The sequence below is a fragment of the Chiloscyllium plagiosum genome, chromosome 17 (assembly GCF_004010195.1).
Source record: "Chiloscyllium plagiosum isolate BGI_BamShark_2017 chromosome 17, ASM401019v2, whole genome shotgun sequence".
NCBI lineage: Eukaryota > Metazoa > Chordata > Chondrichthyes > Orectolobiformes > Hemiscylliidae > Chiloscyllium > Chiloscyllium plagiosum.
The window spans coordinates 2,933,106-2,960,698 of record NC_057726.1 but is presented as its reverse complement, the minus strand read 5'-3'; the positions used below and the strand labels follow the sequence as shown (position 1 = coordinate 2,960,698).

Below are 27,593 nucleotides of genomic sequence, written 5' to 3'. Positions count from 1 at the left end.
TACCTGTGGCTGTCGATGATACAAAGTTCTTCACTAAGGGCCCAGCAATTCTTTGCCTAGCTTCCCACAATGTCTTGGGGAGACACTTGATCAGATCCTGAGGATTTATCTACCTGTGTTTTAAGGCCTTGAGCACCCCCATTTCTGTAATGTGGCCTCTTTTCCAAACAAAACTATTTATTTTCCTGAGTTCCTTAGCTTACATGTCTTTCTTCACAGTAAGTATTGATGTGAATTATTTGTTTAGGATCTCCTCCATCTCCTGTGGTTCCACAAATAAATGGCCTTGTTTATTCTCAAGAGGCCCTATTGTCTCCCTAGTTACTCTTTTACTCTTAATATACTTGTAGAATCTCTTTGGATTCTTCATTACCTTATTTGCCAAAGCTATCTCATGCCTCCTTTTTGTCCTCCTGATTTATCTCCTAATTGTACTCCTATACTCCTATACTCTTCAAAGGATTCAACTGATCCCAGCTGTCTGTACCTGACATATACCTTCTCTCCTTTTTGACCGGAATCTCAGCATCTCTAGTCAACCATTATTCCCTACTTCTACCAGTCTTGCCCTTCACATTAACAAAATCTGGACTTTTGCATCTTGTTTTTAATTACATCACTGTTAAGAGTTCTGTATTCAACCCTCTTGGCCCTACGTTTTGGTAATCCCTCCCCAAATCTCTTAATCTTTCTCCCCTTTTGATTGTCTGTGCTCATACCTCCTTGTGAAAGCAAAGTACTGTGGATACTAGATTGTGAAATAAAAAAGAAAAGAATGGAGAAGCTCAGTAAGGCTAGCTGCATAGTTACAAAGAAGAGTCATGTCACACATGAAATGTTAACTTTTCACAGGTGCTGCCAGACCTGCAGAGTTTCTCTGGCATTTGTTTTTAACCTGCTTATGGTTTGGTCATACTCCTGTCAAGTTTCGGGGATGTTAATATGTTAAAGCCACTCCATAATTGCAATATATTGATTTTGTCTGTGCACTGCATAGATCTGTCAAGGAGATTTTCTATGTTGGTCAGGGGGCACTATGTTGAGGAAAAACTGAACGACTGTAAAATAAGGTCCTCATGCTGACAGGGCATATATAAATGGTGAACCTGTTGTTATTGATGAATTCCACTTGCATGTCTATATTGGGATTGTTATGCAAACATTTCAACTTCATTGCAAAAATGCGTTGATAGATGGATTTCCAGTATACACAGAAATGGAACATTATACTATACTAGCCTGGACTTTTGGATACCCTTTGAGTTGAATCTTTTTCCCTTTCCATAATACTTAATAATACTACAGAAATTCCTCAGGATAGTTTCCTAGATCCAATCATCTTCAGCTGCTTCATCAATACTTTTCCTCCAGTGTAAGGACAGGAATAATGCTGTTTACTGATGATTACACAATTTTCAGCACCATTTATAACACTTCAGATACTGAAGCAATCTGTGTATATATGCAGCAAGACCTGGATCATATTCAGGCTTAGACTTTGGAGTGGCAAGTGACACAGCTGCCAGGTAATGACTTTCTCCAATAAGAGAGAATCTAACCATTACCTGTTTAATGACATGGCCATCACTGAATCCCCCATTATTAGCAGCTTGGGGGATACCAATGATCTATAACTGTCTGGAATGTAAATACTGTGGCTATAAGAGCAGGTCAGAGTCAAGGAATCCTGCAGCAAGTAACTCACCACTTGACTCCCTAAGAACTGTCCACCATCTGTAAGGCACATGTCCAGATATAGAATCCTCCCCACTTGCCTGGATGAGTGCAGTTCCAATGACATTCAAGGAGCTTGACTCCAACTAGAACAGAGCAACCTGCTTGATTGACATCCCATCTACCATCTTTAATATGATTCTTCTCTTCGCTGATGTACCAGTAACAGCAGTATGAACCATCTTCAAGATGCACTGCAGTCTCTATCACCTAGAAGGACAGAGGAGCACCACGACTGGCATGTATGTCTATCCACGCGCCATCCTGGCTTTGGACTGTATCGCGATTCCTTCACTCTTGCTGGGTCAAAATCCTGCAACACTCTGGGTGTCTCTGCACAACTTGGGCTGTGGCAATTCAAACTCATCATCTTCGGAACAGTTATAAATGGGTGACAAATTTTGGCCCAGTAAACAACCCCAAAATCCCAAGGTTATGGCTTAGTCCCACCATAAAAATGCGACTGACTGATCCCTATGGGCTCCTTCTGTTTGAAGTCTTTTCACAGCCAAATATTGGATAAAACAGATATCCATGTAATTCTAGTATCGAGGCCGTCTGACATTCCCCAATCTGGGTGGTCTTCCTACACCTGAGAGTGCAGTAATCCTCACTTCTTCTGCATATGTAAATATTATTATCACCTCATTTGTCCTGCTGATAAGTCTTGCTTCTGCTCACCATTTACTAACCCAGAGGCAAATCTGTATTGAAGACCAATTCAATTTAATGCTTAGTTTAAAATTGGGTCTACAAATTTTTTTCCAATTAAGTGTGCAGCTTAGTACCCTGAACAGTGCGACTTTGGAATTTGCTGCATGGAATGGTTGAGGTGATTTATAGGAATTCCTTTAAGAGAAGCTAGATACACGCATGTGGTAGGAAAGAATAGCAACATATGCTGATATGATTATGTAAAGTAAGTGATAGGAAATTATTGGTGTCGAGCATAGCTGTCAGCATAGCCAATTAACCTGTGCTGTGTTGCAGAATTCTATGAATTGGCTGCCTTGCATTTCAGTTCAGTATCTTTCCTTTGTTTCCATTCTGCCCTGGCAGTATTGTTTCTTGTCATACTGTATATTGTGTCACTGTGGCTAAGGAGTGTGTATAGCTGGTGATGCGCTTCCTTACCTCTGTGTAAATGATGAGCATGGCTGAAATACAGGACTGAGATTGTGTCTGGCAAGGTGGAAGGGAAGGGTCAATTGATGAGGGGAAACCTTTTGGTTGGAGATTTGTTGTCTTGGACCTTTTCAATTTGGTTGAAAAAATATTCCATGTTTTTCAAAAAAAAAATTTGAGAATATATTTCAAACAAAATGTTTTGCAGCTAAAAGGTTTGGAATCACGGACGTTCCCATTGACATAATAAACATGATTTCACTCGCAACGCAGGAACGGTTAAAAATGGTCATCGGAAAACTGACATCAATAGCACAACACAGAATGGAAACGCACAAGGTATGTGGAGCAGGCGTCCCTGTGCCTGAGGAGGGTTCTTCTCTGCTTGACTTAACTTATACTGGTGCATAAGATGTTCAGCTGCTGCTGTGCTGTTTGTCATTGTTTTGAAATCATCCATTCATAGTTTGAGGATGTTAGTCATGGATCAGTGGGTCACACTCTGAGCTGTGAGAAACATAGTTTGCAAGAGTTGGGCACATTGCATTGAGAACATCAGCCCAAATAATGTGCGGGTGATTCACTGTACTTTGGATTAAGTTCACACCAAGGTCCTATGTGCCTTTTTGGATGAAAGATCCTGTTATGTGATTTGAAGAGGAGCAGAGATATTTTGCCTGGTACCCTGGCCAATCTTTATCCCTCAGCCAGCATCACTTGAACTGGAGATGTTCTTTGACAGTGCCCCCTCCCACCAACCACCACCACAACTTTAGGTTGTGAAATGGTATTGATCTAATTAGAGGGCATAGAAAAGTTGGGTGTGACTTGATGTGGGATTTGCAGGGCAAGTTGTAGCTCAGTGATGATGCTTCTGGGAAAATAGTCTAGAGGCCTGAAGGTGGAGAGATGTATTTGAATTTCCCCACGGGAGTTGGGGGAATTTGCATTAAAATAAAATGTAAGTCTCATTGCTGTGCAAAAAAAAAAATCTGGTTCTTTGGCTTCCCACAGGGTGGGAATTTGTCTAAACTCAGTATGGCCTTCATGTGACTCCAGGCACTCAACAATGTGTGGTAAAATCCCGAGAGTCAAATTCCAAGGGATCTGCCCTCAAATTTTCAGTGAGCTTGTGATATCTGAGGAGGCCCTGTTTCACATGGATGCATCACTTTAGTACCTAGTATGCATACAAATCCCCAAACCAGTCAAGAACACATTTCATTCTGTAATGGACCGAAGTGAACCAGATGGATTTTATGACATAGTCACTATTACTGAGATGAGCTTTCACTTGCAGGTTTATTAGTTGAGGTAGGTTTCCACCAACTGACGTGGTGGGATTTAAAACCTTAACTGGCCTTTTCTGCATCACCCGTGCACATTACTTTTTTTTAAAAAAAGTCAAAAACAACAATTCAAATGCCAAGTACTGTGCAGGTGTTTAAAAAAGTCTTTGTTCACCTTGTTCTCACTATACAGTGGTCAGCCTTCTAAAAGGCCAGAGCTTTGCTGTGAAAAATATCAGAAACTAATCTCCGGGAAAATTTTATAATACTTTACTGTTTTGCATCCCGTCTTTGGATAAGTGAGAGGCAGCCCACCATGTCATTAATGCAGGCAAATATGTTTTTGGTGGTATGATGCTGCAGTGCAAAATCCCAGAGCATCTCTCTGACCTTAGCATCCACTGCTGAAGAGGTAGGCATTGATCGGACTCTTCAGAGTCAACCACCACCTCTTTTGAAGAATGTACTACAGCTTTTGTTGCATAATCTGTCACCTGCGATATGCAGTATGCAACACTATCCACCTCAGTGTTGTGCTCCATGGTTGTATGTACTAGATTTTCCCTATGGCCTCTTGCAGGTGAGTGAGAAGACCCTTATCACCAGGTTGTCTAGCCTCACCCAACTGCAATTCATTCTCAATATCTTGTCTAGTGACTTTTTTGAACTGATCAATGTGGAAACCATTTGATCATATGGGCTTTCATTATCTTGCACACCAACTTGAACATAGATACAAATTAACAGCAGAAGTTGGCTGTTTGGCACTTCAACGAGGAGAAAGTGAAGACTGCAGATGTTGGAGATCAGAGTTAAGAGTCTGGTGCTAGAAAAGCACAGGTCAGGCAGCATCCTGAGGAGCCAGAGAATCAATGTTTCGGGCATAAGCTCGAGACAGGACGCCTACTTGCAGATCGTTTCGGGGAAAATCTCTGGGACACCCGCACCAACCAACCAACCTGTGGCTGAACATTTCAATTCCCACTCCACCAAGGACATGCATGTGCTGGGCCGTCTCCATCGCCAAACCCTTACCACCGGACGTTTGGAGGAAGGATGCCTCATCTTCCACCTTGAGACCCTGCAACCACAAGGGATCAATATAGATTTCACCAGTTTCCTCATTTCCCCTCCTCCCATTTATCCCAGTCCAAGCCTCCAACTTGGCACAGCCCTCTTGACCTGTCCATCGTCTTTCCAATCTATCCGCTCCACCCTCCTATCACCTTCCCACCCACCTCCATTTACCTATTGCGTTCTCAGCTACCTTCCATCTAGCCACACCCTCAACCCTGGCCCACAAACCTCATTCCTGATGAAGGGCTTATGCCTGAAATGTCGATTCTCCTGCTCCTCTGATGCTGCCTGACCTGTTGTGCTTTTCCAGCACCACACTCTCATTTGGCACCTCAAGCCTGTTTCACTACTCAATAGCTCATGGCTGATCTGTTTATCTGATGACTTCTACATCGCACCCCACTCCCACCCTGCCATAACCTTTGATTTCCTTGCCGATAAAGAATTTCTCCATCTCCACCTTAAAAATAATCATTGATCCTGATTCCAATGTCTTCTTAGATGGAATGTTCCAAAGTCTCAACTCTGATAGAAAAAGCTCTCCTCTCTGTCTGAAAAGGACAACCCTTAATTTTAAACAGTGTTGCCTAATTGTCAGTTGGCCAACAAGAGAAATGTTCTTTTCTTGTTCACCTTGTCCATAAGATCATAAGATATAGGAGAAAAATTATACGTTTGACCCTTGGAGTCTGTTCCATTATTTGATTATGGCTGATAGGTTTCTTGCCTTCTCCCCATTACCTTTGATTCCCTTATTAACCAAGAACTTATTAATGTCTTTCTTAGGTGTACTCAGGACTTAGTCTCCACAGCCCTCCGTATCAATAAGCTCCCCAGATTCACCACCGTTTAGCTGAAGAAATTTCTCCTAATTTCAGTTCTAAAGGGCTGTGCCTTCATTCTGAGGCTGTGACCTTGGAACCTCGACTCCTGTCAGTGGAAACATCTTCTCCATGTCCTCTATTCAGGCCACTTTGTATTCTCTAAGTTTCAATGAGATCACCCCCTCATTCTTCCAAACTCCATTGAGTACAGTCCAAGAATCTTCAACTGTTTCTCATACGACAATCCTTTCATACCCGGGGTCATTCTTGTAAATTTTGTATGGACCCTCTCCAATACTAGCACATCCTTCCTTATTTATGAGGCCAAAGACGGCTCATGATATTCCAAATGCAGTCTGACCAGAGCCTTAAAAAGCCTCAGCAACACATCCCTGTTCTTGTATTCTAGCCCTCTCGAAATGAATGCTTTGCATTTGCCTTCATAACTGTCAACTGAACCTTCATGTTAACCTTATTAGACTTGTGCACTAGGATTTGAGAGTCCCTTTGTACTTCAGATTTCCAAAGCCTTTTCCCCTTAGGAAGAAGACACACAGACTATTTTCTATCAAAGTTTGTAATCTCACACTTTCCTGCACCATATTCCATCTGCCACTTTTTGTCCACTCTCCTAGCCTGTCCAAGTCCTTTTGCAGCCTCCCCACTTCCTCAACACTACCTGTCCTTCCACCTAAATTTGTGATCTGCAGTCTGAGTAACAATGCCCTCAGTTCCTTCATTTGGATCGTTAATGTATAATGTGAATAGTTGTGGTTCTAACACTGACATCAACTCATTCCTGATGAAGGGCGTATGCCTGAAACATTGACTCTCCTGCTCCTCAGTTGCTGCCTGATCAGCTGTGCTTTTCCAGTACCACACTTTGACTCTGTTTACCAATGATTGCGCAGTGTTCAATATCATTCCCATTTTTTCAGAAAAGTCGCAAGAGGCATTTGCACCAGGTAAGTACCATACTCTGATCATCTTCAAAAAGAGAATCTGTAACCATTGTCCCATGTCATGCGGTTTCGTATCATTGAATATTCCACCATCAGCATTCAGGGGTTACCATTGATTGTAAATTTGAGTAGATCAATCCTATATATGCTGGGGTATAAAAAACAGGTTAGAGATATATTTTATTCAGATCTGTCCCTTAATTTAAATTTTAAAAATATGAACCATAAGAACTAAATTAGCTTAGAGTACTGTTTTTAGAGCAAATGGGTGGTGCTATTTTCTGGGTCTGTAGGTTGTGAAGGAGCAAAGATGGCCTTTAGTAGAGGGATATGTCTTCCTGTCGGAGGTGGGAGTTTATGGAGAGTTTCCATGTTACTGATGATTATGTCTGCAACAAGTGTCTTTGGTTGCAAATCTTATCAGATCGCATGGATCAGTTGGAGCAGCAGTTAGAGGCTGTGAGGAATTTACAAGAACTAAGAGGTGTGATGATGGCAATTATAGGAAGGGAGAAAATCAGGTAGGTGGGTAAACTCCAGGAAAGGTAGGAGGGGGTAAGCAGCGCATGATTCTTCTGTTGCTATCGTCAACAGAATGTTGCTTTGGAAAATATAGCGGGTGATGGACTCTCAGGGGAATGTAACATGAACAGCTAGGTTTCTGGGATCGAGATTGGCTTTAATATAATGAGGGGTACGTCACGTTCCAAGCAATCAGTTGTGATAGGGGACTCTAGTCAGAGGCACAGACAGACATTTTTGTGGCCAGCAACAAAAAATCAGAATGGTGTGCTGCCTCCCTGATGCCAGGATCAAGATATCTCCGAGGGTGCAGAATATTCTCCAAGGTGAGAGGGACCAGCAGGAGGTCATTGTACACATTGGAACTAATGACATAGGAAGGGAAAAGAATTAGATTCTGAGGGGAGACTACAGAAAGGTAGGCAGGAATTTGAAAAGGAGGTCCTTGAGGGTAGTAATGTCTAGATTACTCTTGGTGTTACGAACTAGTAAGGGTAGGAATAGGAGGATAGAGCAGATGAATGCATGGCTGAGGAGCTGGTGCAGGGGAGAAGGGTTCACATTTTTGGAATCTCTTCTGGGGTAGAAGTGACCTGTATAAGAAGGACGGATTGCACCTAAATTGGAAGGAGACTAATAAACAGGCAGGGAGATTTGCTAGAGCTGCTTGGGAGGATTTAAACTATTAAGGTGGGGGTGTGTGAGGAAAGAGGAGAAAGTGAGGTCTGCAGACGCTGGAGATCAAAGCTGAAACTTTATTGCTGGAACAGCACAGCAGGTCAGGCAGCATCTAGGGAACAGAAGATTCGACGTTTCGGGCACATGCCCTTCTTCAGGGAAAGAGATCAATCTGAGACTGGTACCATTGAGAAAAGGAGCAAGTCAAACAGTCAGGGCAGGCAGGAACAAAGCAGAGAATAATGTAGGACTGATAAATTAAACTGCATTCACTTCAATGCAAGAGGCCGAACAGGGAGGGCACATGAACGCAGGGCATGGTTAGGAACATGAGACTGGGATATCATTAGCAATGACAGAAACATAGCTCAGGGATGGACAGGACTGGCAACTTAATGTTCCAGGATTCAGACGCTTCAGGAAGGATACAAAGGGGTGCCAGAGAGGAGGGGGAGTGCCGTTCTTGATAAGGGATAACATTACAGCTGTACTTAGGGAGAAAATTCCTGGGCATACGTCCAGGAAAGTTATTTGGGTGGAACTGAGAAATAAGAATGGGATGATCACCTTATTGGGAATGCACTATAGATCCCACCCCCACCCCCCCTCCCCCCAACTGTCAGCAGGAAATCTAGAAACAAATTTCTATGGAGATTTCAGTTAACTGTCAGAATAATAGGGTGGTTATGGTAGGGGATTTTAACTTTCCAAACAAAGACTGAGACTGCCATAGTGTTAAGTGTGTACAAGAAACTTTTCTGAGTTAGTATGTGGATATACCTACTCTTTAGAAATAAGGCAGGGCCAGTGACCGAAGTGTCAGTGGGGGAGCATTTTGGGCCAGTGACTATAATTCTATTATTTTTAAAATAGTGATGGAAAAGGATAGTCCGGATCTAAAAGTTGAAGTTCTCAACTGGAGGAAGGCTAATTTTGACAGTATTAGGCAAGAACTTTTGAAAGCTGATTGGGGGCAGATGTTCCCAGGTAAAAGGGCGGTTGAAAAATGGGAAGCCTTCAGAAATGAGTTAACAAGAGTCCAGAGGCAGTCTATTCCTGTTAGGGTGAAAGGAAAGGCTGGTAGGTATAGGGAATGCTGGATGATGAGAAAAATTGAGGTTTTTGTTGAGAAAAAGAAGGAAGCTTATGTCAGGTGTAGACAGGATCTAATGAATCATTAGAAGAGTATAAAGGCAGTAGGAGTATACTTAAGAGGGAAATCACGAGGGCAAAAAGGGGATGTGACATAGCTTTGGCAAATAGGGTTAAGGAGAATCCAAAGGGATTTTATAAATACATTAAGGGCAAAGGGGTAATTAGTGAGAAAATAGGGTCCCTCGTAGATCAACAAGTCTTCCTATGTGTGAAGCTGCAAGGAGATGGGGGAGATACTAAATGAGAATTTTGCATCAGTGTTCACTGTGGAAAAGAACATGGAAGATATAGGATGTGGGCAAGTAGATGGTGACATCTTGAAAAATGTCCATATTACAGAGGAGGTGGTGGTGCTGGATGTCTTGAAATGCATAAAAGTGGATAAGTCTCCAGGACCCGATCTGGTGTACCGTAGAACTCTGTGGGAAGCTAGGGAAGTGATTGCTGGGCCTCTTGCTGAGATATTTGTATCATCGATAGTCACAGGTGAGGTGCCAGAAGACTGGAGATTAGCTAATGTGGTGCCACAATTTCAGGAAGTTGGTAAGGAAAAGTCAGGGAACTATGGACCATTGAGCCTGACGTAAGTGGTGAGCAAGTTGTTGGAGGGTATCCTGAGGGACAGGATATATATGTATTTGAAAAGGTAAGGACTGTTTAGGGATAATCAACATGGCTTTGTCAATGGGAAATCATGTCTCTCAAACTTGATTGAGTTTTTTGAAAAGTAACGAAGTGGATTGATAAGGGCAGAGCGGTAGACGTGATCTATATGGACTCCAGTCAGGCATTTGATAAGATTCCTCATGGGAGATTGGTTAGCAAAGTTAGATTTCATGGAATACAGGAAGAATTAGCCATTCGGATACAGAACTGGCTTGAAGGTAGAAGACAGGTGGTGGAGGGTTGTTTTTCAGACTGGAGGCTTGTAATCAGTGGTGTGCTATAAGGATTGCGCTGGGTCCACTACTTTTTGTCATTTATACAAATGATTTGGATGTGAACATAAGAGGTATAGTTAGTAAGTTTACAGATGACACCAAAATTGGAGGTGTAATGGACAGCGAAGAAGGTTACCTCAGATTACAATGGGATATTGATCAGATGGGCCTGTGGGTTGAGGAGTGGCAGATGGAGTTTAATTTAGATAAATACGAGTTACTGCATTTTGGGAAAGCAAATCTTAGCAGGACTTATACACTTAATGGTCAGGTCCTAGGGAGTGTTGCTGAACAAAGAGACCTTGGAGTGCAGGTTCATAGCTCCTTGAAAGTGGAGTCGCAGGTAGATAGGATAGTGAAGAATGTTTGTTATATTTTCCTTTATTGGTCAGAGCATTGAGTATAGAAGTTGAGAGGTCATGTTGTGGAGGTACAGGGCATTGGCTATGTCACGTTTGGTATATTGCGTGCACTTCTGGTCTCCTTCCTATCGGAAAGATGTTGTGAAACTTGAAAGGGTTTGGAACATATTTCCAAGAATTTTGCCAGGATCAGAAGATTTGAATTAGATGGAGAGGTTGAATAGGCTGGGTTTGTTTTCCCTGAAGTGTCGGCGGCTGTGGGGTGACCTTATTGAGGTTTATAAAATCATGAGGGCCATGGGTAGAATAAATATACAAGGTCTTTTCTCTGGGATGTGAGAGTTCAGAACTTAGAGGGCATAGGTTTAGGGTGAGAGGGGAAAGATATAAAAGGGATCTAAGGGCAACTTTTCCACACAGACAGTAGTGCATGTATGGAATGGGTTGCCAGAGGAAGGGTGGAGGCTAGTACAATTACAGCATTTAAAAGGCATCTGGATGGGAATATGAATAGGAAGGGTTTCGAGGGATATGAGCCAAGTGCTGGCAAGCAGGACTAGATTGGCTTAGGATCTCCAGTCGGCATGGGCGAGTTGACCGAAGTGTCTGTTTCCATGCTGTCTATCTCTATAACTCTATGACTAGAAATTGTGAAGTGAGAAACTCTTGCCCTACTGCTTTTTCATTACACAAAAGGAGCAATCCTTGGAAATATTGTCTAAACCCTTTCAAGTTTCACAACATCCTTCCGATGGAATTGCATGCAATATACCAAACGTGGCCTAGCCAATGCCCTGTGCCCCCACAGCATGACCTCCCAACGTCTATACTCAATGCTCTGATGAGGATTCTCCAGTTGTCTGGGTAATAACTGTTTCAATTGCATTTAAGAGATTTGATATCATACATGAGACCTATTAATACTCTGACAACTACCTTAAGTATTTATTCCCTCCACCACTGGTAATGGCATCAGTGGGTACCATCTACCACATGTGCTGCAGCAACTCAGACCAGGTAAGGATGGCAGAGTCCTTCCCTGAAAGAAGTTAGTGAACAGGGTGCGATTTTCCAGATAACCAGTAGTGGATTCATGGCCATCATTTGACTCTTAATTCAAGTTGTTTTTTTTTTTGGCAAATTCAAATTGCACCGTTTGCCATAGTGGGATTTGGACCAGAATCCCCAGAACATTACCGGATCTTTGGATTACCAGTCCGGTGATAATACCACTAGACCATCGCCATCACCATGAAATACAGTCATTCCTCTGTGTCAGAGTGTGTTCCATTTCTGAAAACTTCGTGAATGATGAAATTCATGAGTGTGGAGCTCGTTAAAAATAGGTTAAAAGTCATGGATATGTGATTTTTGTCTGCAGATGTTGATTTTTGTTGGTATTTTGTTTTTGGCGTGCTTGGTGAATTCATGATTTCGCAGATACTGAGGATTTACTGTAATTGTACGGAGAAATAGTTTAATAGTGACCAAGATTGGGATCTAAATAAATACTTGAGCTTTTGCAAGTTCAAATGAAATTGTATTGGAGTTCAGAGTGGATTAGTCCTACATCAAAAAGCATGAGAGGAGCTAGGAAGGAACTTTGCTTTGAAGAGCAGGAAATAGAATCAGTGTAAAGCAGTGCTTTCTAACTAAATTAGAAAGCAGTGATCTTCTAAATGTTTATACATTTGGGCAAATTGAGAAATTAGAAGTATAATAATGCAACAATTGTGGAGACTATAATCTTCATGAAGACCAAAGAAATCAAATTAGGGAAAGTAGACAGGAGGAGAATTCATGGAGTTCATTTGAGATGTTTACCTGGGATACTGCATTATGGAATCAAACACACAGGGGCTATTTTAAATACTCTTTTATATTGTGCAACAAATCCTCTGGAGAAGAATGACTGTCATAGGGAGTACCACACTGAGTTGAGTGTACTGTATAGAAGTGCAAAATATTGAATATAAACTTGATCATGTAAGTACAAGTCATTCTCCTGTAAACATGTTTTGACTATAATGCAATTGGTGAATTGCGGAATGATTTTTTAAAAACGTGATTTCCCATTTGTTGTTATGCGAATCCATCCGTGCTTGCCTTAAGTCCACTCTTGGTGTTCACTTCTGGTCATGCAAAAGAGGTTGGATGATGGGACAAATTTTTTCTGACCTCCTTATTGATGTTTTCGAGGATGTTTTTAGAAATTATTGCAGGTGAAAAGATTTGGATTTCAAGATTCTCCTTATTCTGTACAATGCACCATTGGTGAGCTTTCTGAAAACATCAAAAGTGCTGTTTGTATCTCCAAAAACAACCTCTTTCATTCAACCCATGGACCAGGGTGCAATATTAGCTTTTAAGGCTTATTATTTAAGTTGCACATTCAGGAAGCTGATTACAGCTCCTAAGGGGGATAATGAGGACAGTGTTCTTCAATTTTGGAAGAGCTATAACATTAAGAATGCTATTGACATCATTGTGGAGGCCTGGGGTGATGTCAGTAAGGACTGCTTGCATGCAGTTTGGAGGAAGCTTCTCCCGGATTTTCGTCATGGTTTTAAAGGCACTGAACCATCAGAGGAGCTTCCAGCAATCAAAGATTGTTGTGTCGCTTTTGCAAATTGGATTTGAAGTAGTGGAGACTGATCTACAACAACTTGTTGCTGTGGGGGAAATTGATGCTCGAGATGGAGATGAAGTAGTCCAGGATGCAGCACCACGAGAACTTTCCACTTCTCTCTCGTCTTCTATCCCGAGGGAAGTTGAGAAGCAGTTGCAGCTCATAGAAGACAATGACCACAATACAGATTCAGCAGGAGAGCAGTTTGCGCATAGTCTTATCTGGCACCCTCTCAACAACTTCATGAAACAAGAAAGATGGAAAAGCAGCAAAAACTAACTGTCTTTTTAAAGCCAACCCTCAAGGAACAGTCTGAGGCCAATGAACCTCAGCCATCCACTTCTGGACTAAATATTTTCTTTTGTTGTCACCCTGCACCTGAAAGTAATAATGACGTTGATGATGACCCTCAGCCCTGTCTTAATACAGTACTGTAACTCTGCAAACTTAGAAACCCTTTAGTGTTAAATTTATTGTATTATTTCATTAAAACATGATTTCAACATTTACTTAGACTGTGTTATCATTTGTATTAGGCTAACTGCTATTTTTGTTTGAATATTTAGATATTACTGGTGGTTTGCTCCCTAACCCTGTTTTTTCCATGGGCCCCATTATTTCTATTGCGCGATTTTCTACAACATGAGGTCGCACAAGACTGCAATTACTGTATGACAGCAAGACAGACTGTGTGAGAAGCAAGGTGGATTAGGAAATTTAATTTAAAAAGTATTACAGTAGATTGCATTGAGAAATGAAAAAATTGACAGGAAAGGAGATCCATTCATTGATCAGTATCTCAATGATCTGAGGGTAGTATTTGATTGAAAGAAGTGTGTTGTAAAACAGCACAACTTCTGTTCGGACTCTAACAAAATATCCCAAGACAATTCACAGCAGCATTATAAAGAAAAAGGAGAGTCACAGAAGGAGACATTTGGCTTAATGGCTGATAAATTAATCCAAGAGCTAGATTATAAGCTGTGATTTTAAAGGAGGAAAGAGAGACTGAGATTTACAGAGGGTGTAGCTAGCTAAAGGCATTGCCACCAACGGTGAAGCAATTAGTATATTCATCTTTATAAGTAAGAGGATTAGTATACAAGAGTAAGAAAGTCTTATTGCAATTGTATAGGATTTTGTGGAGACCACACCTATGTACAGTTTTGGTCTCCATACACTAGGATGGGTAAGTGTACGTTCGAGGAGGTATTTGTTAGATCGCTGCAAAGAATCACAATTATTATGGTGCAGAAGAAAGTCATTTTGCACATCATATCTGCATCGGCTCTGTTATCTAGTGCCAACCTCCTGCCTTTTCCTTATATCCCTGCACTCACATTTGTTAATGATCTAAAATAGCATCCAATGCCCTCTTGAATTCTTCAATTGAATCTGACTCCACCATATTTCCAGCCTGTGCATTATATTACCCGAACAAAGTGCTAAGAGAAAATGTCTTTTTTCTCACATCACCCTTGCTTCATTCACATATTAGTTTAAATTGAAGCCCACTTGTCCTTGTTTCTTTTAGAAGCAGAAACAGCTTCATCCTATCTACTCTGTCCAGGCCACTCATGATTTTAAAAACCCAATTCAGACCCCTCTTACCTATCTTCTGTCCAGAAAGAATGGTCCCAACTACTTCAGTCTATACTCGTAACCGAAGTTTCTCATACTTACAATCATTCTTTTAAATCATTTCTGCACTCTCTCCAATGCATTAATATCTTTGTTGTGATGTGTTGTGCACACTGTACACAATACTCTAGTTGAGTTCTAACAAAAATCTTGAATAAATACAGTCATCACCTTGCTATTGTATTCTATGCCCCTATTGATAAAGCTGAGAACACTGTGTGATTTATTAACTGTTCTCTCCACCTATTCTGCCACCATCAATGATCTCTGCACATATGCACCCAGATCCCTCTGCTCCTGTACCCCGTTTAGAATTGTATCCCCTATTTTATATTGTCTATTAAACATTTTTCCCTCTAAAGTGCATCACCTCACGCTTCTCTGCATCTTATCTGTTGCCTACTCACCCACTTCACCAGATTGTCAATGTCCTTTTCGAGTTCCACATTGACTTCTTCACAGTTTGCAATTCTTCCAAGTCTCATGCCATCTGCACACTTGAAGATTGGTCCTGATCTACCAAGATCTACATCATTAATATATATTGGGAAAAACAAATGTCCCAATATCAACCGCTGTGAAGCTCTACTACAAACCTTCCTCCACCCCAAAAATAATCCGTTCACGTTTCTGCTTTCTATCACTTGGCTATTTTTGTATTCATGTTGTACTATCTGTTTTATTCCATTACCTGTAATTTTCCTCTCTTGCAAGGCATTGTATCAAATGCCTTCTGGAAATCCATGTGCACTGTGTCATAAGCATTCTCCCTTTCCATCAACTCTTTAAAAACCTCCCTAGTTAAACCATGATTTCCCCTTTAGAAATCCATGCTGTTTCTTACTAATCAACTCATCCTTTTCCATGTGACTACTAAATCTATCCTGAGAAATTGTTTCCAAAGGTTTCCCCACTTGTCTCCCCCACTAGTGAAACTAACTGAATTGTAATTGCCAGGATTGGCCTTGCAACCTCTTTTTGAACAAGGCTGTAATGTTAGCAATTCTCCAGTCTTCTGGCACCACGCTGGAATTGAAGGAAGACTGAAAGATTACAACGAGTGCCTCCGTAATTACGACCCTCAATCCCTCCTAAGTCAATGGATGTATCTTATCTGGCCCGGGTATTTTGTTAACTTTAAGTGCCAACAATGTTACCAAAACTACTTCCTCCTTAATTTTTATCCTTTCTAATGAGTTTTTTCCCTGGGTCCACCATGGTCTGGGCAGGATCCTCTTTTGTAATGATAGATGTAAAATATTAGTTTAATACCTTTGCTTCCATCGATAAACCTCACTTTGGTCTCTGATCAGCCAGATCTAAAAGTTGAAGTTCTAAATTGGAGAAAGGCTAATTTTGACGGTATTAGGCAAGAACTTTCAAAAGCCAATTGTGGGCAGACGTTCACAGGTAAAGGGACGCTGGAAAATGGGAAGCCTTCAGAAATGAAATAACAAGAGTCCAGAGGCAGGATATTCCTGTTAGGGTGAAAGGAAAGGTTGGTAGCTATCAGGAATGCTGGATGACTAAAGAAATTGAGGTTTGGTTAAGAAAAAGAAGGAACATTGTCAGGTATAGACAGGATAGATTGAGTGAATCCTTAGAAGCGTATAAAGGCAGTAGGAGTATACTTAAGACGGAAATTAGGGGAGCAAAACAGGGATATGAGATAGCTTTGGCAAATAGAGGTAAGGAGAATCCAAAGGGTTTTTAAAATACATTAAGGACAAAAGGGTAACGAGGGAGAGAATCGGTTCCCTCAAAGATCAGCAAGGCGGCCTTTGTGTGGAGCCGCAGGAGATGGGTGAGATGAGTATTTTGCATCTGTGTTTATTGTGACAAAGGATATGGAAGATGTAGAATGTGGGGAAATAGATGGTGACATCTTGAAAAATGTTCATATTACAGAGGAGGAAGTGCTGGTTGTCTTCAAACACATAAAAGTAGCTAAATCCCCAGGGTCTGATCAGGTGTACCCTAGAACTCTGTGGGAAGCTAGGGAAGTGATTGCTGGGCCCTTGCTGAGATATTTGTGTCATTGATAGTCACAGGTGACATGCCGGAAGACTGGAGGTTTGCTATCGTGGTGCCACTATTTGAGAAGGGTGATAAGGACAAGCCAGGGAACTATAGACCAGTGAGCCTGACGTCGGTGGTGGGCAAGTTGTTGGAGGGGATCTTGAGGGACAGGATGTACATGTATTTGGAAAGGCCACAACTGATTAGAGAAAGTCAACATGGCTTTGTGTGTGGGGGAAATCATGTCTCACAAACTTGGTTGAGTTTTTTGAGCAAGTAACAAAGAGGATTGATGAGGGCAGAGCAGTAGATGTGATCTATATGGACCTCAGTAAGCGTTCAACAAGGTTCTCTATGGGAGATTGGTTAACAAGGTGAGATCTCATGGAATACAGGGAGAACTAGCCATTTGGATACAGAACTGGCTCAAAAGTAGAAGACAGAGAGTGCTTATGGATGGTTGCTTTTCAGACTGAGTCCTTTGTCCCAGTGGAGTGCCACAAGGATCGGTACTGGGTCCACTACTTTTTGTCATTTATATAAATGATTTGGATGTGAACCTAGGAGGTATAGTTAGTAAGTTTGCAGATGACACGAAAATTGGAGGTATAGTGGACAGTGAAGGAGGTTACCTCGGATTACAACAGGATCTGGACCAGATGGGCCAATGGGCTGAGAAGTGGCAGATGGAGTTTAATTCCGATAAATGCGAGGTTCTACATTTTGGGAAAGCAAATCTTAGCAGGACTTATACACTTAATGGTGAGGTCCCAGGGAGTGTTGCTGAACAAAGAGACCTTGGAGTCGAGTCGCAGGTAGAGTAGGATAGCAAAGAAAACATTTGGTATGCTTTCTTTTATTGGTCTGGGTATTAAGTACAGGACATTAGTTAGGCCACTTTTGGAGTATTGCATGCAATTCTGGTTTCCTTCCTATCAGAAAGATGTTGTGAAATTTGAAAGGATTCAGAAAAGTGTTACAAGGATGTTGCCATGGCTGGAGGAGTTGAGTGAAACGGAGACGCTGAATAGGCTAGGGCTGTTTTCGCTGGTAATATTTGTAGACAGAAAACAGTTAACATTTCAGGTCCAGTGACCCTTCTTCATAACCCTTCTCTGGTTTTTTATTCATCCAGAATGTCAAGTAACATTCTGGGGACCTGGGTTCAAATCCCACCATGCCAGATGGTAGAATTTGTATTTAGTAAAATTTCTGGAATGAGGAATCTAGTGATGACAATGAAACCCCCTATCGATTTTTGGGAAGCACTTCTGGTTTATTAATGTCTGCTGTCCTTACATGATTCGGCCATGTGACTCCAAACCCATAGCATTGTGGTTGAGTCTCAGCTGCCCCTGGAATGGTCTGGAAAGTTTCTCAATTGCAACAATCGTTATAAAGGAGCAAAGAAATTGGATGGGCCACCTGCCATCAACCTGGGCACTCTTAATCCTGCAGAATTCTCTTTACTAATATCTGGGAGGGCTCTCTCTCAGACTTGTCAAACAACAACCTGGCATTGTCTATCAGGTGAGACGCACCATCGTCATTCCTGGATATATCCTATCCCACTGCAGGACAAATGCAGCAGAGGTGGCAACACAGTGGTGTACTATTGGGAGGGGGTTGTCCTGGGAGTCCTCAACATCGACTCGGAACACCATGAAGTCTCATGGCATAAAGTCAAATCAGGCAAGGAAACCTCTAGCTGATCGCTGTGTACCGCTCTTCCTCAGCTGATGACATTGGTTCTTCCATCTCGGCAAGTATGGAGTGTTCCATCAAACCCCTGACTTGTGCACTGTAGGTGATGGCTAGGTTTTGGGGGTCTCAGGGGGTGAATTACTTGCTGCAGGATTCTTAACCTCTGACCTGCTCTTGTAGTCACAGTCTTTATGTGCAGTTCAGTTTCTGGTTAATGAGAACCCAGGATGTTGATCATGGGGGATTAAGTGATGGGACTGCTATTGAATGTCAAGGGGCAGGAGTTAGATTTTCTCTTTTATTGAGATAGTCATTGCTTGGCACTTGTGTGGTGTGCATGTCACTTGCCATTGGTCAGCCCAAATGTGGATATTGCCCAGGTCATTTTGCATTTAGACGTGGACTATTTCAGTAACTGAGGAATTATGAATGGTGCTGAACATTGTACAACCATCCGCAAACAGCCCCACTTCTGACCTTAGAGTCATAGTCATAGAGATGTACATAGAGCACAGAAACAAACCCTTCGGTCCAACTCGTCCATGCTGACCAGATATCCCAACCTAATCAAGTCCCATTTGCTAGCACTTGGCCCATATCTTTCAAAACCCTTTCTATTCATATACCCATCCAAATGCCTTTTCAATGTTGCAATTTAAGTGTTGCTTCCACCATTTCCTCTGGCAGCTCATTCCATACACGCACCACCCTTTGCATGAAAAAGTTGCCCTTTAGGTCTCTTTTATATCTTTCTCCTCCCACCCTAAAACTATGCCCTCTAGTTCTGGACTCTCCCACCCCAGGGAAAAGACTTTGCCTACTATTCCTATCCATGCCCCTCATGATTTTATAAACCTCGATAAGGTCACCTCTTAGCCTTCGACACTACAGGGAAAACAGCCCCAGTCTGTTCAGTCTCCCTGTAGCTCAAATCTTCAACCCTACAACATCCTTGTAAATCTTTTTTGAACCTTTCAAGTTTCACAACATCCTTCCGATAGGGAGGAGACCAGAATTGCACACAATATTCCAAAAGTGGCCTAACCATCGTTCTGTACAGCCGCAGCATAACTTCTCAACTCCTATATTCAATGCTCCGACCAATAAAGGAAAGCATACCACTCCACTGGTCACAGGCTTCCAGTCTGAAAAACAACACTCCAAAGATCTTCTACCTTTGAGTCAGTTCTGCATCCAAATGGCTAGTTCTCCCTGTATTCGATGAAGTCTAACCTTGCTAACCAGTGTCCCATGGGGAACCTTGTCGAACGCCGTATAGATCACCTTGACCGCTCAGCCCTCATCAATCCTCTTTGTTACTTCCTCAAAAAACTCAACCAAGTTTGTGAGACATGATTTCCCATGCACAAAGCCATGTTGACTATCCCTAATCAGTCCTTGCCTTTCCAAATACATGTAAAGCCTGTCCCTCAGGATTCCCTCCAACAACTTGCCCATCATCGATGTCAGGCTCACTGGTCTATCGTTCCCTGGCTTGTCCTTACCACCTTTATTAAATAATGGTACCACATCAGCCAACCTCCAGTCTTCTGGCACCTCACCTGTGACTATCGATGATACAAATATCTCAGCAAGAGGCCCAGCAATTGCTTCCCTTAGAGGTCTAGGGTACATCTGATCAGGTCCTGGGGATTTACTCGTCTTATGATTGAGGGAAGGTTATTGATGAAGCAGCTGAAGGTGGTTGTCGATACGTACAATAAATGGTTGAGACCAGTATAGATCCTTGCAGACGTTGCTTGTCAGATTTTGCCATTAATTGTCAATGCCCAGTATCTTTATTCTGTTTTTCTTGCCACTCACCAGTTTCCTAGCTGGGTGGCAGTGCCCGAAAAGTGGATCAACATTACAGAATCATATGACATAGAGGAAGGTTATATATCTCATTGTTGGCTGTGCGGGCTCTTCAAGTTAACTGAATCGTCCGTACCCCTGCTCTTCCTCTATAACCTTGTCAAATACTTATCTAATTCTTCTGATGTTACTGTTGAATCTGTTTCCATTGCCCTTTCACACTCCGTATTTCCAACACAACTGATTCCCTCCCACTGCCCCTTGGGGAAGGAAACCATTTGTCTCATTCTCTTCTGGTAACCTGTGCCGAAGTGCTGTTCATTGATTATAAGATGCAGTTCCCCGACCTTGCCTTTTGATCCTTGATGTAATGATTGGCATATCGGAGTTCTGAAAAGAGAATAGACACTGGGAAAAAGTTATCACCTTTTAATAATTCTCACCCTGTCTTATTTAAGGTGATGCAGTTACAAGTTTCTCCTACAGAAGGAGACAGATAAGCATCTTAGCACCTTGTGTTGAGGCTTCTGGTGACTTCACTACCTGCACCGGCAGTGGAAGCAGATTCATTATTAACTTTCAAAAGAGAGTTGGATTGTAGAATCATAAAAGCTTACAGTATAGAAGTCCATTCTGCCCAGAGTGCACCTATTGGCTCTTGGAAAAGGATTCACACACTGTTTTTTGTGTTAATAGGCCTGAGTTCCTCGTTTCCACAGGTTTGGTGGGAAAAATCTGCTGGGCACTGGGGGAAATAAACAGTAGAGTGAGACTCTTGTAAGAGGATTTATTTCATGAGTAAAGAATTGTAGCGTCATACAGTACAGAACAGGCCCTTTGGCCCATCAAGTATGGACTGACGTAAAGTCTGCACAAGTCTCACTTTCCAGCACTAAGCCTATAGTTTTGAATGTTATGACATTTCAAATACTTTTTTTAAAGGCTGTGTGATTTTCTGCCTCAGCTACCCTCCCAGGGAGTGCATTCCAAATTTCCATCACCCTCTGGGTGAAAATTATTTTCCTCAAATCCCCTCTAAACCTCTTGCCTTTCATCTTAAAAAGTTGTAATTGACCCTTCAACTACGGGAAACATCTGCTTTTTATCCACCCTGTCAATGTCCCTCAGTCAGCCTTCTCTGCTCTGAGGAAAACAGCATGAGCCTATCCAACCTCTCTTCATAGAGAAATGGTGACATCCGGGTGAATCTCCTCTGCACCCCTCCAGTGCAATCACATCCTTCCTATTATCGAATGAGCAGAACTATACACAGTACTCCAACTGTGGCTTAACCAAAGTCCACTACAGCTCCAGCATAAACTTCCTGCCCTCTCTGCCATGACTTTTAAAGGCATATGCCTTCTTAATCACCATATTAATTTTCCCTGTTGCTTTTTGGGATCTGTGGACAAGCGGCCCAACATCTCTCTGTTCTTCTGAGCTTCCTAGAGTCTTGCTTTCATTGAATACTCTCTTGTCTTTGTTATTTCTTATAAAGTGCATCACCTCTCATCTATCAGGATTAAATTCCATCTGCCAAATCCATCAGTATCCTTCTCTAACCAAGACCTTGTTTCTCACAGTCAAACATCCAGACAGTCTTTGTGTCTTTTGCAAACTTACTTATTGTTTCCCCCTCTCTACGTCAATGTTGTTCATAGGTATCATGAACAGTAAGGGGCTCAGTACTGATGCCTATGGTACACTACTGAATACCGGGATCAAGTCTGTCACCAACCTCTCCTTTCACCAAGGAGAAAGTGAGGACTGCAGATGCTGGAGATCAGAGCTGAAACTGTGTTGCTGGAAAAGCGCAGCAGGTCAGGCAGCATCCAAGCATCTCCTTTCACCAAGCCCATTTTTGATCCAACTTGCTGTGTTACCCTCGATTCCATGAACTTTAACCTTCTTTAAGAGAATCCCCTACGTGGGACCTTGCTAAAGACTTTGGAATGCTATGCTTCTAGGAATTCTCATGCGTGGCTTGCACTAGGATGGATGTGTTGTCCCAGTTGAAATGGTGTCCTTCCTTATCTGTATGTAAGGATACTAGTGAGAGAGGGTCATGTCGTTTCGTGGTTAGGTGATGTCACAAAGAGACCCAAACACATAAGTAGAAAGCAGGAATCATCAGCTTCGTCTAGAGGCTCACTGAAGATGTTATCTAGTATGGTGACAAAACGTCTAAAAATGAACCTTCCAGCTCAGCAAGCAAACCTACATCCACAGGGCCTTATGCCCAACAAGTCCAAACTGACCCCCTGAAGATTAACCTACCCTATATTTACTTCTATGTTTACCTCTGACTAATGCACCTAACACTATGGGCAATTTAGCATGGCCAGTTCACCAGACCTGCACATCTTTGGATTGTGGGAGGAAACCCATGCAGACACTGGGAGGATGTGCAAACTCCGCACAGACAGTTGCCCAAGGCTGCAATTGAAAATGGGTCCCTAGCGCTGTGAGGCAGCAGTGCTAACCACTGAGCCACCTTGCTGCCCCGTGTTCTACTCTTTTCTCGCTCGCTGACTGTTTGGGGGTCTATAATACACTCCCAGCAATATGACTGTCCCCCTTTTGTTCTTCAGTTCTACCTACAAAGCCTAACTTGGAAGACCTGTCCAAGGTATGATCTCTCTTTACTGCAGTAACTGAGTCTTTAATTAACAATGTGACACCACCATGTCTTTTCAACCTTTCCTGAAGATCCTATACCCTGAAATGCTGAAATGCCCCTTTCCTCAATCATGTCTCTTTGATGGCAACAACATTGTAATTCCACCTGTCAATCCACACCCTTAACTCATTTGTCTTGCCTCTAATACTCCTAGCATTAAAGTAGAGGCCATCCAGCCTGGCCTTACTTCCTTAAAATGTCCTCTGCCTTGGTTCAGGTACTAAAGTACGCAATGTCCTATGTACTGACGCTCTGTATCCCTTCTCCCTGCTGAACTGGTTTAAATTTCTCCCAAAAGCACCAAGCAAACCCACTCAGAAAGATGTTGGTTCCCAGTCTTGTTCATCCCACTTATACGGTCCCACCTTTTCCAAAAAAAGTTCCAGTGGTCCAGAAACACTCTATCCTGCACCAGTTCTTAAGCCACATGTTTATCTGCTCTGTTCTCCCATTTCTGTACTCCCTAGGACATGGCACCATGAGTAATTCAGAGATTACAACCTTTAAGATTTTTCTCCTTAGTCTACTAACTAGTTTCCTAAGGTTTTAATACAAGACCTTATCCCTAGTTCTACACTTATCACTGGTACTAATGTATACCTCAACGGATTCCTCTCTCTGAGGACTCCGTCTCACGCCTCCAACCTTCCTCCTCCACCCGCTCACCCCCCACAGGTCTTGTACTCACCCTAGACCTCTTCATTGCTGACTGCCATTGTTACATCGGCCACTTCATTTTCTCCACTCCACTTACCCACTCCAACCTCACCCCCTCTGTACATGCAGCTCTCCACTCTCTCCGCACCAACCACCGTTTCACCATCAAACCCACTGACAAAGTCGGGGCAGTGGGAGTCTCTAGGGCAGACCTCTATATCGCAGTGGCCGAACGCCAGCTCTCCGACTCCACGTCCTACCTCCCCCTTGACCACAACACCCCAGTCACCCATCAAACCAAAATCATTCGCACTGTCCATGCCCTCATCTTCTACAGTAATCTTCCCTCCAATCTTATAGTCCCCCAGCCCTGCACTGTCTGGTTCTACCTGCTTCCCAAGATCCATAAGCCCAACTACCCCGTCCATCCATCGTCTCCACATGCTCCTGCCCCATTGAACTCATCTTATCGTATCTCGACTCCATTCTTGCTCCCTTAGTTCAGGCACTTCCCACCTACAACCGCGACAGTGTTGTCCTTATACACGTTTGTACTCCACAAAGATGGCCTTCAGGCCCTCCACTTCTTCCTCTCGAACAGACACATCCAGTCTTCCTGCACCAATACCCTGCTACACCTCATGGAACTAGTCCTCACCCTTAATAACCTTTCCTTTAACTCTTCCCATTTCCTCCAAATCCAGAGGGTGGCCATGGGCTCGGATGGGTCCCAGTTATGCCTGTCTCTTTGTTGGCTATATCGAACAGTCCCTACACAGTCACTGTGCCCCACCTCTTCTGCCATTATATCAATGACTATCGGTGCTGCATCCTAAACCTATGTTGAACTGGCGCAGTTCATCAACTTCACCCACAACTTCCACTCCACCCTCAAATTCACTTGGTCCATCTCTGGTACCTCCCTCCCCTTTCTTGACCTCACCATTTCATCTCCGGCGACAGTCTCCAGACGGATGTTTACTACAAACCTACAGACTCCCATAACTACCTGGACTACACCACCTCCTACTCAGTATCCTGCAAGAAATCCATCCCGTTCTCCCAATTCCTCTGCCTCTGCCGCATGTACTTGGGCAAGGAGACATTCCACTTCCAAGTATCCCAGATGTGCACCTGTTTTGAGCAGCATGCATTTCCCCCATCTGTATTCCAGACAGTCCTCCATCACGCCACCTCCATTCCCCACTCCACTGTTCTAAACTCTGCCCCCCCCACCCCAAATGCAAAAAAGATAGGGCCCCCTTGTCCTCACCTACCACCCCAGCAGTCTCCACATCCACCACATCATCATCAAACACTTTCACCAACTCCAACTGGACCCCACCACAAAGAACATATTCCCTTCCCCTCTCCGTCTGCCTTCCAGAAACACCATTCCCTTTGCTAATCTTGGTTCATGCCACTCTATACCATCAACCCACCGAACTTCCAGGTACTTTCCCCGCAACTGTACATGATGTAAAACCTGCTGGCACACCACCCCCCCATCACCTCCACTCAGGGCTCCAAATAGTCCTTTCAGGTGAGAGAGAGATTCACCTGCCTCTCCTCCAACCTAGTTTACTGTATCCGGTGCTCCTGATGTGGTCTTCTCTACATCAGGGAGACCAAACGTAAACTCAGGGCATGTTTCGCCGAGCATCTCAGCCGAGTCCACAGGGGCCAACCTGACCTCCCTGTCACCGCCCATTTTAATTCCCCTTCCCATTCCCTTTCCGACATGACCGTCCTTGGCCTCCTCCATTGTCACAGCGGATCAGAATGCAAATTGGAGAACAACACCTCATCTTCTGCCTGGGCAGCCTGTAACCTGGAGGACTCCACATTGAGTTCTCCAATTTCAAAGAACCTCCCTTCCCTTCCCCGACTCCCGTCCCAACTCTCCTCTCTCCCTGCCATTCCTCTGATCAACCCTTCCTTCCAGCTACCAACCAGATTCATTTCTCCCATCAACCAACCAGGCCATACTCTCTACCTGTGTTCACCTATCACTACCTCACCGCCCCCTCCCCCACCAGTCCTGAAGAAGGGTTACACCCAAAATGTTGAATTCTCTACCTCCTGATACTGCCTGGCTTGCTGTATTCTTCCACCCTCAAGCTTGTCTACCTTGGATTCTGACATCTGCAGGATATCTCTGACTAGTATATACCATGACCTCTGCCTTGTCGACCTCTGCCTTCAGAATGCCATGTAATGTCAGTGACATCCCTGACCCTGGCACCAGGGAGACAACCCACCATTCTGGAGTCACGTCTGCAGCCATAAATGCCTGGCTATTTCCCCAATTAATGAATCCCCTATCACAATCACTTGCTTTCCTCTTCCTCTGTCGTATACAGTCAGCCTTCTGTGATAACAGAAGTTTAGCTCTGACTGCGCTCTCTTGAAAAATCAGAACCTGATCAGCTTCCAAAATTAGAAACAAATTTGAGAGTGGGACTACAGGGGAGTCCTGCATTACCTGCCTGATTCTCTCTGACTCCATTCTTTCCTGCAGTGCCTTCAGCTGTTGTGTGTCCCACTCTCTCAATGTGCTACCTACATAACTCTCAGCTTCACAAATGTCTCACAGTGTGTCTAGCTACTTCTGAGACTCCAGAACACGGCCCAAGTTTCTGCTATTGGGAGCACTTCCTGCACACATAGTTATCTAGGATGCTAGTAGGGTCCATGACTTGATACACATATGACAGTTCACACATGCCACTCAGCTGACCTCACTTGCCATGACTTAAACTTGAATTTGCTTAGTCTTTACTTGATAATTTTTCTAATTACTTAATCTTAAAGATCCCTTTACCTTAACTTTAATCTCCTTCTCTTATTCTCTGACTTATTTGTCCTTGGTGCTTCTCAGTTAATCCCTTAATAATCTTCCAGCTCTTGGTCCTTGGTTTGCTCCTGACCCTAATGATATGTGAAAGTATTTGGGAAAACAAGATAGAAAAGAAAAACAAATTCTCCCTCCCCTACTTCACCTCTCTGCAAGTTATACTCTTTGCTGGAGGCTTCGTTTTTATACTGTACCTCAGCTTGGTTTAAACCAGTTGCGTTGTTACTCGCAGTTAACTATCCAAGCTACAGCAGCCTCACCCACTAAGAGAGATTTGTTTTTACTCTCCTCAGCCTGAAAAAGACTTATCTGTCAACCCTTTAGAATTAAACCTTACTAAGCACAGTTGATGTTATCAAAGAACTTGTTGAAACTTTATTGCTGGAACAGCACAGCAGGTCAGGCAGCATCCAGGGAACAGGAGATTCGACGTTTCGGGCACAGGCCCTTCTTCAGGAATGAGCAGAGAGTGTTCAGCAGGAGAAGATAAAAGGTAGGGAGGAGGGACTTGGAGGAGGGGCATTGGAAATGTGATAGGTGGAAAGAGGTCAAGGTGAGGGTGATAGGTCGGAGTAGGATGGAGGCGGAGAGGTCAAGAAGAAGACTGCAGGTCAGGAAGGCGACCTCACTTTCTCCTGTATCCCATTGCAGACGACCTGCCCTCCCCCTGTCTGTATTCCATTGCAGACGCTCTGCCCTCCCACTGTCTGTATCCCATTACCGACGATCTGCCCTCCCCTGTCTGTATCTCATTGCAGACGATCTGACCCTCCCCCTGTCTGTATCCCATTGCAGACGCTCTGTCTCCATTTGACATCTTATTGAATGACTATCCTGGTGCATGAGCAAACTGAGCTCCATCTCCTTCATCCGGTTCATTAGAATAGATTGCAATTTGTTGATGATCTCATACAGATCCCTG

The 27,593-nt window shown here is 43.1% G+C and overlaps 1 protein-coding gene across 7 annotated transcripts in view; it reads left to right on the top strand.

Annotated features, from left to right (window-relative positions):
* The window catches only part of LOC122558192 (transcription initiation factor TFIID subunit 4-like), a 356,856-nt gene that overhangs the window by 111,727 nt on the left and 217,536 nt on the right, over positions 1 to 27,593 (top strand). For 3 of the 7 annotated variants that reach the window (XR_006314065.1, XM_043706504.1, XM_043706507.1), the window contains exon 12: positions 3,068 to 3,198. The exons of 2 other annotated variants lie outside the window; for them this stretch is intronic. Coding sequence is in view for 4 of the 5 variants with exons in the window: in XM_043706504.1 (XP_043562439.1) it covers positions 3,068 to 3,198 (131 nt within the window). In the remaining variant the exon portion in view is untranslated. Of the gene's footprint in view, positions 1 to 3,067; positions 3,199 to 12,879; positions 13,059 to 27,593 lie in introns of those variants that run through there. 2 more of the 7 variants (XM_043706506.1, XM_043706505.1) reach the window with 2 other exon arrangements.